The sequence below is a fragment of the Euleptes europaea genome, chromosome 11, assembly GCF_029931775.1.
Source record: "Euleptes europaea isolate rEulEur1 chromosome 11, rEulEur1.hap1, whole genome shotgun sequence".
Classification (NCBI taxonomy): domain Eukaryota; kingdom Metazoa; phylum Chordata; class Lepidosauria; order Squamata; family Sphaerodactylidae; genus Euleptes; species Euleptes europaea.
In genome coordinates, this window is record NC_079322.1 from 6,201,378 (window position 1) to 6,215,098 (window position 13,721).

Consider the following 13,721-nt stretch of genomic DNA (forward strand, 5'->3'; position numbering starts at 1 on the left):
TTTGATGGCACCCTCTCTTTGGAAGATGTGTGCGCTGCCTTTCCAGACCTTCTCGAGTCCTTCCTTGAAATTCTAGGAATGACCGCAGATTGAAGAAGGTTGGGGACCCGAAATAAACACTTTAATGGGACAGATGGAGAGGTGTCTTTAGTCAGACAGTAGTAAAAAAGGGCAAGAGTCCAGTAGCACCTTAAAGACTAACAAAAATATTTTCTGGTATGGTAGGGTATCTGAAGAAGTGAGCTGTGGCTCACGAAAGCTCATACCCTACCAGAAAATATTTTTGTTAGTCTTTAAGGTGCTACTGGACTCTTGCCCTTTTCTACTGCTGCAGACAGACTAACACGGCTACCCACTGTGAATTTTAGTCAGACAGGTGGGACTATATGTAAAATAAGTAATATGGTCAGAGCCAGCCATACTGGAATGCTGAAGCAAGCAGTAAGAGAAATATATAGCCATGCGCTTTTAAGCATCTATAAGTATCAAAATGGTTGTTAAGTAAGGAAAGAATGTTTTTTAACCCGTACCCTACTTAGGTCAAAGGTTAAAATAGGCTCGTCAGCAGTATTAACACTTTGCTTGCAATTATTTAAGCCAAAAAAATTATGCCAGTTTAGTGTGGGACAAACAACTTAGTGGGATTCTCAGAAAGGTTTAAGAATTTGTCTTAAGGGTCTTGAAAGAGGAAGCGGGCAATGTTGTCTGCTTGGTTCTCATTTGGTGCAATGTTGAGTTGTTAAGCAATAATTGGATAAGGCTTACTTTTCTGTAGTGATGCCGTTTTGCTTATATCAGATGTGAGTTTTGCTTTGACAAGTGTCCGCGTCTTGAACTCAGTTAGGGAAGGAGGCTCACCTTTGTCATGAATCCATCAAAATAAAGACCTCAGCTTCTAGGAAGGAATATCTCTGTTATTTGCCTCCTTTGAACCCCTTCGGTTGAGCCCAGATTTTTCACCGCCTAGGCTGGTGCCCTGACTGTTGCCAGAGGAAGTGCAGAAGCCTTCAGTCCCATTTGCTTTAGGAACAGCCAGGTTAGTTTAAAGGTGGGGGCTGCTTTTTGGAATTGGCTCTGAAACTACATTTGCTTCAGAGTGGGGTGGCAAGGATCCCTTCTGCAAACTCACTGGAGTGATCCTATAAAATTGGTAATATGTCAACTAGACTGGCTGCTAGTTTGTCCAGGCTCAGTTCAAAAGTGCTGGCATGGACCATTAAAACCCTAAGCGGTGGGTCAGGAGTAGCTGAAGGACCACCTCCACTTGTATCCACCTGCCTGAATGCAGTGAATAGGGAGAACCGGCCATCTCATGGGAGAGGCTGCTTGGCGCCCACAGGAGAGCTTTGCCAGCTGCTTTCCCATACTTTGAAATCCCCTCTCTCGGGAAGGAAGCGTGGCACCTGCAATAAGGCTTTTGTAAGCAAGTGATAGAAGCAAATGATAGCAGCACCTAAAGTCCTTTGCCCATAATTTGCATTGGGTTTAACAAGGCTCCAAAAAAGGTGGGCAAAATTAGATTCGAGTTAGAAGAAAGGAGCTGTGAGACTGTGAAAGACTCTGCAATATACCCAGACAAGGCAAGAGCACCCGCAGTGCTGCAAATAGCTGAGGACCTGGGAGGAACTGAGCATGCTCGGCCTGTCTGATTGCAGCCACTGGCCTTGACATGCCTGTACTGGCAGCGTGGTGTAGTGGTTAAGAGCGGAAGACTCTAATCTGGAGGACAGGGTTCAATTCCCCACTCTGCCACATGAAGCCCGCTGGGTGACCTTGGGCCAGTCACAGTTCTCTCCAAACTCAGCCCGTGAGGAGGCAGGCAATGGAAAACCCCCTCTGAATGACTCTTGCCTTGAAAACCCTTCCGAATTGCCATAAGTCAGCTGTGACTTAATGGCGCACACGCATACATTAGCCACAAAAAGGAGCTCCTTCTTCCAAAAACCACACATAGCAGCAAAGATTCCAGTTCACTGAGAAAATATTGGTGCTTACGATGGGACCCCTCAAACGAATTGCAAGTACTTTAGACTCCTGTTATCTCCTAGTTTCAGAAGAGCACTTCAGGCAGGGCATTCTACCTCTCCACTTTCAACCCTCCAAGTCTGAACAGAGCGGATTTGCACTTCTGCTCCCTGCTTGACACGGCACAAGTGAGGAGTGGCTTCTGTATCCCGAACAAGGTATTCCTTTGTGAGATCATGTAATGCACAACATCTTCCTCCCGACAAATTATTTTGGGGAGGCCTCACTTCATTCTACACTTTTTTGCATTCGTTCCTCTGGCACACAGGACTTGTCTGCTGGAACTGTATTCTGACAGCAGGGTCGTCGTCTCTGTTGTTCTCTGAGTCAGAAACACACCTGTCTTTTGTTGTGAATGCCATCAGAAGAGCACCTTTTGTGTATCTCAGTGTACTGCATTGAAAAGCAATGCAAGGCGTTGGCCAGCACAATCCCAGAAAAAAATAGTCATTCTCAGTGCTGCTTGCATAATTCCTGCTCCTCTGCTTGGGATGGCCAGGGGAGAAAGTGCAGGCACCCTGCCTGTGAACTGAGGGGCATGCTGTCCCATCTGAAGGGGACTCTGCATGCACTAGAGAATGAAAGCTCATCACATTAAATACGGCTGGTGCGGTTAAAAAAGTTGTATTCTACTTTGCCCTAAACGGTATCTAGCCAAATCAAGTGACTGCTATCACAACCAAAGAACACTATTTTTGCTTTTTCATTTTAAAAAAGATTGCTCTGAATTGCACCTTTGTTGATCCATGAGGACCCCAAAAAGCAGGTTGTTACATACAGCTGCTTGAAAGCAAATTTCCACTAGCTCTGTTCCCACTGACATAACGTTTCCCAGCCTGGTCGTCTGGGGATGCTCATTTGCCACTGGCAGCCAATCAGCTTCCCATTTTCAAGTCAGATTTAACTGCAGTACAGTGATGAAAAAGCAAGAAGAGCGAGCAGGTTGCATTATGCGGGAAGATACAAATTTGACTAATAGCAACATAATGTAGAAGTTTTTATTGCTTCCGTGAGGTTTACTAGAAATTCTGATTAAATAAGGCGAGGATTCCTTGGAACGAAGTGTGTTGCAAAAAAAAAAAAAAAAAAAAAAACCTGTCATTATACAATTAAGAGATTGTTTTTTAAATCTCAGTAAAAAAAAATTATATCTCAGTAAAACCAAGATGTTTCGCCAGGCCTCTTGGTGAGGGCAGCAACGGTTTCCATTGTCGCTGGGCTCCCTTCCCCTGCCTGGTGTGTTCTACAGAGGGGTCTGGGTGTGTCCCGGATTGCTTCTCCTGGCTGGCTGCTGACCTTTGTGCCGATGTAAGGGGCACCATCTGATTTCAGAACTGTGGGTTTTAACTGTTAAATTATATTTATTGCATTTTAGTATAATTGGACTTGTATTGTTGTATGATGTGGTACAATGCAAGCCGCTCTGAGCCTGGTTTTTGCTGGAATAGACTGAGATATAAACCCAACAATGAATAAATACATGTACAACATACATGACAGAGAAATGTCTTATGGGTAAAGGGTTTTTCTTCTCTGTACAGTTATATACTTCATACATCATTAAAACTGATGTTCTGCATGTTGAATTAATGTAGGCCGAGGGGACGTGGATCAGAATGAATCAGATAATCGCCGAATAATTCGTTACCCAGATAGTCACCAGCTGTTTGTTGGAAACCTCCCGCATGACATAGATGAGAATGAACTGAAAGAGTTCTTTATGAGTAAGTTTAAAATCTTTGGTGGAACTTCTTGGGATGGAGGAAGGAGGCCAGGAATGCTGGATCCCTAAACACTGTTACCACCTCATGTATTCTCCTTTTTTAAAAATTCAACACATTCTGTACATTTTCCTCCATAGGCTTTGGGAATGTTGTAGAACTTCGCATCAATACTAAAGGTGTTGGAGGAAAACTCCCAAACTTTGGCTTTGTGGTGTTTGATGATTGTGAGCCAGTTCAGAAAATCTTATTGGCAAAAGTAAGTAGCATGGTGTCAGTGAACTACATTGACTGAGTCTGAACTTTTTTTAGGAAGCCCCTGGCCCTGCTTTTGCCTGTGCTATGTGGGGGCCTTCGGCAAGCCGCTTACTCTCCGCCCCGTTGGTCCCATAGGGGTAACACCAGCCTCTTGATTGTTCTCAAGCGCTGTACGTGCGCTAAATTTTGACTGAGCTTTCTGCTTGAGATGTTACAGTCTGGTGCATCTTAGAAGGAGGGCGGTAAGAAAGAGGGGCAGGATCCTGAGACCTGTGCAGGTTTGGGGGTGGGAGAAGAGCATTGTCGGGGACACTGGATGTGGGAGAGGCATTTTCAAAAGCTCTGAACTGTTAAGGAGACGGTTGCCAGATTTTTTATACATGAGAGTCTTCAACTGGAAACCGGAAGGGGTACACAATTCACCTAAATTCAGACTGAACATGGATCATTTGGCCACAGATAGTGGAGAACCTGAAGCTCAGCGGGGCTTGGCCTGATTAGTGCTCTCCCCCCCCCCCGACCCCGGTAGATGAGCTCCGTCTCCCCCACTCAAGCCACTTTGAGCCATTCTGCCCTTCCTGGAAAGAAATGCACTATTTTCAATCTGAACTATGTTATTACACATCAGACCGTAAACCGTCTTGCCTGATTGGTAGCAGCTCTTCAGGGTCTAAAGCCAGAAGCCTCATCCTTCACAGCCGTGCTGCTAGAGACATTTTCTGTCAGATGTAACATGTGTTCTACCTCTGGGCTGTGGCTCCTCCCCATTATTATATGACTATCTTGTATTGAATAACCATTTTAGATATTGTTCAACTAGCTAGCGTTCCTCACCAACTTTTTGTTTCCCTTCCTTCAAGCCAATTATGTTCCGTGGTGAAGTGCGCTTGAATGTAGAAGAGAAAAAGACCCGAGCTGCTCGCGAGAGAGAAACGCGAGGCGGCGGCGATGACCGCAGAGAGATTCGCCGTAATGACCGAGGGCCTGGGGGCCCCCGTGGAATAGTGGGTGGAGGAATGATGCGAGACCGCGACGGGAGAGGGCCGCTTCCGAGGGGCAGCCTGGCCCAGAAGCTGGGCTCTGGAAGAGGAGCTGGGCAGATGGAGGGCCGATACACAGGTCAACGTCGCTGAACAAGACCCCGCTGTTGGCAGGCAGTCTTGGCAATGAAGCATTATTCGTCGTGTTTGCATTCTTGTTAATTTTTGGCTTTGGAATGTAACACAGCCTTTTTGATCATTTCTTTTGATGTGAGAAAACCTCCTTTGGTTACCAGTAAAATTGAAGTGGACATTCCTTTCCCCAGTTTCGCAAAGAAGTCACACTGTTAATTTATAAATTTACACTTGAGATTAAAGACTGAGAAATGACCATTTAAACTTTCTGCAACAAAAATGGACTTGAAGGGCATGCCCAGTTGAGATGAGGTCCTTTCAGTACCTTTCAGTTTCAGTAAAGAACAAAAACCCCTCTGCTGCGCATCCTAAGTGTTACTGTTTCTGCCTCATGCTGTTGGAAACACAAGCAGTGCAATCTGTGCAGTTGGAGATGCTTGCCTTTTCCCCTTTTAGGACACTTGGCTCCAGACAAACATGTGTTTTTTATGAACTCAAATGCACTAATGGGTACTCGACTCATATTAACGTTGACATTTGTCAAAAGCAGCAAGAAAAAAAATAGCTTGTGAAATGATGCAGGCATCTGTGCTGCTTGCTGTGACCAATCTGTGTGTGTCAACAACCCTTAATGAAACTACAAGTATGTTCCAGAAGGAAACCATTTAGCTGTAAATGCAAATGTAAAAAAAACTTCAGGAATCATAGTCCTGAAGGATAAACCTTAGCGCTCCCTGCCTCTCTCCCGTGCAGGGATGGTCGCTTGCTCAACGCGCTCCTCCCTGTTCCTTTCCCGTGAGCCACGTACAGTGAGAGAGAGAGAGTCTTAACTGTCTTGAGGTTCTGAGTAATGTAAGCATGACGGTGCCTTCTATTAAATACATCATTCCAGTCTTGCTGGTGGTTTTGTACAGAATAGTGTCTGACTGGCTGTGCTGTAAAATCTTAACAGCTGTAAAAATGTTTATATAATCATTGTATAAAAATTGCAGTGTGTTTAAAAATGAAACATTACTGGAATATTTGCTTAGCTCTGCAGTTAACAAGTTTCTCTAGCTTTGGCAGGAAGGAACTATGAAGTGTAGTAACCACGTGGAGTTAGAGGAGCGAGTGTGTGGTTTTGCATATAGTCCAGACTTAATCAACTTGTACCTTGATTCATATATGTTGAGCCTAAAGCTTGTTAACCCCAATTTTCATTAGGCAGCATCACAGCTCCAGCGATGGGGTATTTCCAGTTTCTGAACGAACACCCATTTTGCACAACCCTCGAATCGACTTTCAAGCCCCTGTGGCTCAGATTTGTAAAAGACGGGGTGATGGCCCCATCTTGTGTGTTTTTTACTTGTGGACTCTTGCATTTTGGTGAGGGGTTTGCTTATTTCCAGGTTCCTGTTTGCACAGATAGCACATTCCAGAAAACTGCAAATGTAGCAATCGCTTCTCCCCAGCTTCACATCACGTTGGAAAGCTCAGCCAGCATCAGGCTTACTTTGGAGGAGGAGAGGCAAAAGTCTGTGACTACTCAAAGCTACTTCTAAGCATGGAAGACCTCACTTTCTGGTGCAACAAAATCACCCGCAGCAAAGAAGTATTTCCTCATTGCAACAGTAGGCGGCTTTTGGTTGAAGTCGAACCTTTTTCCTGTGTGTTGGGGAGAAACTAAGTTTGTATCTTTCACACCTACACACACACACACACACACCCAGAATTGAGGTCTTCCATGTTTGATGGTAAGTCTTGCACTATTTTAACACACTATCTAGGACACACTTCTCAATTTCCTTTAAAAAAAAATTTTTTATATATTTGGTCTGATTTTGTGTTGAGCCATTTCATTTTCCAGTGACACATGGAAGTGTTGCTCTTGAACGCCTCTCACCCCCAGCCATGAGCTTGGCTGAACTTGGAAGCTGCCTTGAAACTGCCGTGCTCAATCAGCGGTTTTGCTGATGGGTGTTGGTGTCCCTGGACCTTTGAGTGCTGTTTTATTGCCCAGCCACCTCCTATGAATACAGTTAAGGCAAAGAGCACAGGTAGAATCATCACGTGACTTAACAATTAAAGGAGCTGTGCAGCCATTTCACGTTCTGGCTGGCTTCTTTAAATGCTATGAAATGACCATATTGGAAGTGTACACAGAAGTTTACACGGTGACTTGTTCACCGACTATACTGTGGACTCATAGTATTTTTGTCCTCTTTTCAATAAATGTACTTCTAGAAGAAAAAGCAACAGAACTTCTTGACCATTACTGTTAAACTGCTAATTTGTTGAGGTGGGCAGTATTTCAGTTACACCCAATTTCAACAAACTTAGCTTTAACCATTTTGGCTTTAGTAGGTAAGACCATGGACTACCATCTTCATTGCTGTAATGTGTTAAGCATTATATGCTAGTAGAGTCTAGTTTAATTGTTGCAGGTGGGAAGTATTTTTTTAAGTTTCCATTTTTGATGTGTTTTGACTAAACATACCAATAAACTACTGATGTCTGCAGCATTCACCATTGGTTCTGAATTCTCTCTCAGTGGGTACAGGCTGGGGTGACCATGTTCTACATTAAAAGGTGATGGTAGGGAGGGGGTGTGGCTTTGTGACAGAGAACCTGATTTGCATGTAGAAGGTTCATTCCCTGGCATCTCCAGGTAGCAGGTGGTATGAAAGGCCTCTGCCTGAGCCAACAATACTAACCTTGAAAAAACAGCAGTCTGACTTGCAGTGAGGCAGCTTCATGGGTTTGGAGATGTGTGATCCTCAAACACCTTTGTCTTGATTATGTTGTCACCCATGCCAATTTGCTGGTGTTGAAACTAGTGGTCATTTTCCTTCTGCACTGTCTATTTACACAACAGTTTCTCTGAGGATATGGGCTGTGACTCTTATGGTGACAGTATAGCTTCCAATAAATTGTTTTACTTGTTTTTCTCACTACCATGCCCCAGATTTTCTGTTGGCACAGAGAACGAGAATCATCCTTATAGAATCCAAACAGAAACCCCGGTCATCTCTTCCCTTCTCTTGATATTGAACCTTCTTCATAATGCTACTCTCTATCCTAAAAGCAGGGCCCATGACGGGGGTGGGGACAAAGTTCCCAGGCCCAAGTCAGCTGAAGGGCTCCTGAAGTCAGCATCATATTGCATTCAGAATGCATCCAATTTATTTTACTTCTAATGCGGTTCTGTACTGCAGAGCCACTAGGGGTACAGGGAAGGCAGCGCACAGTAAATAACAGCCACTCTGCTTTGTGCTCTGGGGGGCTTTTTGCAAAGTTTACTGTGAGGAGACGAATGCTCACATATCCTGCTAAAGCCATCAGCCAAGACCAGCCAGCACAGTTCTTGGCTGATAGAGACATTGCTAGGTTGTGACCTCCTAGCAAGATTGTTGTTTCCAGCAGTCTCTTTCTTCCTTTTCTTCCACCCAGTTCTATAGTTTTGTCTGCTTATCCAAATCTATGTTAGTGTGTTGTAGAAAATAAAACAACCTTTCATCTTTCCTTCTTTTCTTTCCCTTTCCCACACTTTCTCCATTTTGTTCTCTTCCTTTCATGACATGCCTTCATTTCTCTCCCCCTCCCTTCTAATTTCCCCCCTTATTTGTCAGGCTTAGTCTCCAACTCCTTCTCTTTCCTGGTTGGCAATCTATAATGTGTTTAATGGTAGTGTAGCAGGAAACCCCTTGTTAATATGGCCAGAAGCAGAGGAGGCGTTAATATTTCCCCATAATCTATGAAACTAGTAAAAGGATGCTCCCTCCCCCCGAACCTTACATTCATGGTAATTGAATGTTAATCAGTCCTAGCGGTTACACATGTGGAACAGAAGTTAGAACCCTTTCTCTAACCCCCCTTAATTAGAATTAAACACAGTTTAGCCAATGGTTTATTGTTGTATTAGTAATATATCAAATCTCCTCTGAAATTCTGCTTTGCTACTGTAAACATTAAGCTTTACGTTATATGACAAATGACATGATCTTTTTATAAAATACGCCAGCAAAACCAATCCCAGTGATCCCAGTACTTCTCATCTAGCACCACTACACAATAAATTTCTCCTTGCTTTTGTGCTAGGTAGACGGGAATAGATTTCTTACTGATTTACTTACTAAAGATTGATTGTAATGTGAAGTTTTTGTAAACTACAGCCCACTTCATCAGATGTGCCTTCTGTTGTAACACATATGTATGTACAAGTACAAAATTAGACACATTGTTTGGGTCAGGTTCATGGGAAGCAGGTGGAATCTTTATTGGGGGGCCCATAGCCTGAAAGACACCCACCCTTCCAGTGCCACCTCATCACCAATTTACTTCCCCTGAGCTTTTGCTGACTGAAAAGTGGCATATATAAAAAAAAATTTTTACTTACATGAGCTTGCATTTTATAAATATTACTAATACAGGCATACCTCGGAGATATCGCGGGTTCGGTTCCAGACCACCGCATTAAAGCAAACATCGCAATAAAGGCAAGTGTGACAAATTTTTTTGGTTTTCCAGAGCATATAAAAGTTACGTTTACTGTAGTCTATTAAGAGTGCAATAGCATTCTGCCAATAAAAAACTGCATGCCTTAATTAAAAAATACTTTTTAAGGCTAAAAAATGCTAACTATCATCTGAGCCTTCAGCGAGTCGTAATCTTTTTGCTGATGGAGGGTTGCTGGCTGCTGACTAAAAAAATGCAATATCTGCAAAGCGCAATAAAGCGAGGTATGCCTCTACGATGTAATCATCTTTTGAACAACTAGCAATGAAGGTTGAAGCAAAAAGTGCCAAAGCAGGATTGCAGGTGAACATCAAGAAGACAAAAGTAATTACTACAGGGGTATTACACAACTGTAAGGCTGACAATGAAACTGAAATGGTTAAAGATTTTTTATTCCTTGGCTCCATCATCAACCAAAAGGGAGGCTGCAACCAATAAATCAGAAGGAGATTGAGACTAGGGAGGACGGCCATGAAGGAGTTAGGAAAGATTTTGAAGAGTAAGGATGCGTCACTGGCAATCAAGATAATTCAATGCATAGTATTCCTCATTACTATGTATGGGTGTGAAAGTTGGACAATGAAGAAAGCTGACAGGAAGAAAGATTAATCTGAAAAGCAGTGTTGGGGTCTAGATCAAATCAAGTCTTTTATCTCCTTAGAAGCTAAAATGATTAAACAGAGGCTATTGTACTTTGTCATTAATTCATAGGTTCGCCAGAAGTGACTTGATGGCACTTAACACACACATCTATCAAAGAAACTGTCATATCTTCATAAGCCCCAATCAAATCTGTAACTGTTTAAAAAAAGTCTACCAGCACCATGAGAAGACTTTTCTTCCTTTCAGCTGCACAATTTTCAGTCAAAGTTCCATATTTATTAATCTATAAAAATGAATGTAATTAAAGGAGCACCACTGTATTTGTTCAGTTTTTGCAACTGTTAGATGTTGACCAAGATCATGCTTATCTTAGCAACCGAAGACCGATAACTGGTGTTTGGGGAAAGGAGTGGGTTATCTTATTCTTCTTGGCCTCACTCCCACCAAGAGAGGAGGAGGGCCCTGTATTCTTACCTGGTGCTTTGTTTTTCACTGGCACCATCTACCCTTCAAGGTAAAATATCTTTTCTTTTGAAATCCTTAGTAGGATTACAATGTCCAAATGCTTAGGATAGTTGAACACTGAGACCATTGTAGAACAATATCCAAGTACAAAAATGTTCATTACAGAACTGAATATTTTTAAAGGATGCTACAAACGTTTAATTGGACACTTACTTTGCAGTTGCACCTTTTATTTTCTTCCTTTAGTGTTACTGTAGCTATGGGGGGGGGGGCTGAAAGTTCTTGCATATAATTTCTCCAATATTATCAGGTAGGTATGATCCTGAAGTTCAGGTGAAAAGGGGATACTTTCTGCCTTGACTATGCAGGCATAGGATATTTATGTATAGATTGTAGAACATTGTATTATGTGATGTCATGTTGGTAGCTCACTAATAGACTATTTTTTTGCACTTTGTTTACATGCTGTGTCACTCCTGTACTTATTTCCTTACAAAGTTCAAAGAATCAGATGGCCATCTAGTTGTTTTGGCTGCATGCTGCTTTAAAATGCCTTTTACCTGTGTGTTGGGTTTTTATTATTATTTATTCTTTTATTTGGTAAGACCCCTCTTGAACACATGGACACATGAAGGATTGAACCTGGGACCTTCTGCATGCCAAGCAGAGGCTCTGCCACCGAGCCACGCCCCCTCCCCAACATCGAGTGGGCATCCGCAGCTTGTGTGAGTCTTTGAGCTGGCGTTGATCAAAATACAGAAGTGCTTCTGGATGTGGGAAATGCCGGATACCTGAGTGTACAGATATGGTACAATTACTTTCTCCACACACACCTCCTTTAAAGGGCACATCCTGTGTCAGTAAGTCCTGGCCTGATTACTGTCAAAACTGAGAAAGCCTTACGTATTAATTAAGCTGACCTATTATAGAAATGATAAAAGATATGAAAGATTTAGATGCTGTCTGGATCCCAATAATCTCCAGAATGGAAAAAACTTCCAAAAATCTAGAATGTGGAGAGGAAGACAAGTAATGTTTTTGCTGTCTTTAATTTGTGTAGCTGAGATCGTTATCTTTTATCATTACTTTTATTTGTAACGGTATCTAATTTTTATTGATAATTTTTGTTTCTCTCCCCCCACAATTTTATGTACATATGTAGTGTTTATGTAAGTAATAACGTTTATTAAAAAAAAAAAAAGAGGTGTCAGCGGGTGCCAGGGCTCCCACAGGCACCACGCTGGAGACCCCAGCTGTATTGTGAGCCTCCAGAGAACCTTCTGACCTTCAGGAAGATTTAGGGGGGCACACGAAGCACTGCTGGGGGTGGGAATCTGGAAAGTCTTCTTGGATATGCTTTAAAACGGAAAAATACAAAATGTTACTGTTTTAAATAAATAATATGCCTGTAAACAAACAAAAAAATCAAAACCGAGAAAGCAGCAGCTGGAAGTTACAGGCTCTGGCGCTTCAAGAACCTGACGCCTCCCTCCGTGCTGCTTCTCCAGGGCTCGTGGCGGGAAAGGCGGGCTAGTTCAGGCGCCGCGCAGGCGCAGTGCTGCTCGGCCGGGTGCTTGAGCGGCCGTCGCCCTGGCAACCGCCCGGGCCTCGGCCTTCCACGGCGGTGGCGGCGGTGGCGGTGTGGCGCAGGAGCCCCGCGACAGGTAAGCGGCGCGGCGACACGAGGGGTGGCGGGGCGGAGGAGAGAGGCTTCAGTGGGGCACATCATGTCATAGAGTCCACCTTCCGGGATGGCCATTATCTCCAGGTGGACTGATCTCTGTTGCCTGGAAACCAGTTGCAATAGCGGGGGGTCACCAGCCACCACCTGGAGATTGGCAACCCTACCCCCCCAGGCGGCGGGCGGAGGGAGCGGCGGCGCCCCCCCCCCCCCGCGACTGCCCCGCTGGACGCGGCCCACCTACCCCCCCCCCCACTTCCGCACGCACCGGCCGACACCGCGCCGCTGCTCGCAGCCCCTCCCCCCCCCCCGCGCGCGGGCCCAGAAAAGGCCGGCCTGGCTGGCAGAGGGGCGGCGGCTGGGTGGCAGAGAGCCGCTGCTCGGCAGGCAAAAGGTCCCAGCAGGTGCCAAATCCCCGGCGGCAGCAGCAGCTCCAGTGAGAGGGACCGGGCAGGCGGCGGGTGGGAAAGACCCTTTTTTGGCTGAGACCCTGGAGAGCCGCTGCCGGTCTGAGCAGGCAATGCTGACTTCAGTGGGCCAAGATGTTTGCCAATTCATTATAAGGCAGCTTCATGTGATCAATGCATTATAATTTTGGAGGGCCGTGGCTCAGTGGTAGAGCCTCTGCTTGGCATGCAGAAGGTCCCACGTCCAATCCCCAGCAGCATCTCCAGTTAAAGCAGGGGTGGGGAACCTTTTTTCTGCCAAGGGCCATTTGGATATTTATAATATCATTCGGGGGCCATACAAAATTATCAACTTAAAAATTAGCCTGCTCTATTTGGTCAGACATTTAGCCAAGAGGCACGATCGGAGACGGCTCCGAGTGTCTGCCACATAGAGCGACTCGCTTTTGAGCTCTGGTGTCCCCAGCTGATTCAGGCAGGGCAGCATCCTTCTGAGCTACAGATCTACCAGGACCCTTGAAGGGCCAGACCAAATGATTTCGAGGGCCTTATATGGCCCCCGGGCCTGACGTTCCCCACCCCTGAGTTAAAGGGACCGGGCAGGTAGGGCCTCTACCTGAGACCCTGGAGAGCGGCTGCTGGACCGTTTCAATAGAAGGCAGCTTCGTGTGTTCAAGAGCCCCCAGAGCCACTCGTGGCAGGGACAGGGGTGTCCGGCAGGGCGGGGTTTGGAGGGGAAGTGGGGGGGGGGAGAACTGCCTGATTCTGCTCTGCAGCCCCATTTCACCTACACTTCTTCAGGGAGGTTGATAAGGACAGTAATGCTACCTCGCCAATAAGTTTGTCTGTTTAGTATCAGTGTCTCAAATTTTGTCAATGGTTTAGTAAAACTTTGTGGGATAGCTGGTGTCTGGAACAAGTGCAATAATTGCAGATATTGGAACCAATAAAT

At 44.7% G+C, this 13,721-nt stretch overlaps 1 protein-coding gene across 3 annotated transcripts in view; it reads left to right on the top strand.

Annotated features, from left to right (window-relative positions):
* Positions 1-5,137, top strand: part of G3BP2 (G3BP stress granule assembly factor 2) — a 63,473-nt gene extending 58,336 nt beyond the window's left edge. For all 3 annotated transcript variants that reach the window (XM_056857295.1, XM_056857296.1, XM_056857297.1), the window contains 3 exons: positions 3,621-3,749; positions 3,887-4,005; positions 4,865-5,137. In XM_056857295.1, the coding sequence (XP_056713273.1) occupies positions 3,621-3,749; positions 3,887-4,005; positions 4,865-5,137 (521 nt within the window). The remainder of the gene's footprint in view (positions 1-3,620; positions 3,750-3,886; positions 4,006-4,864) is intronic.
* Positions 5,138-13,721: the final 8,584 nt, after the last annotated feature.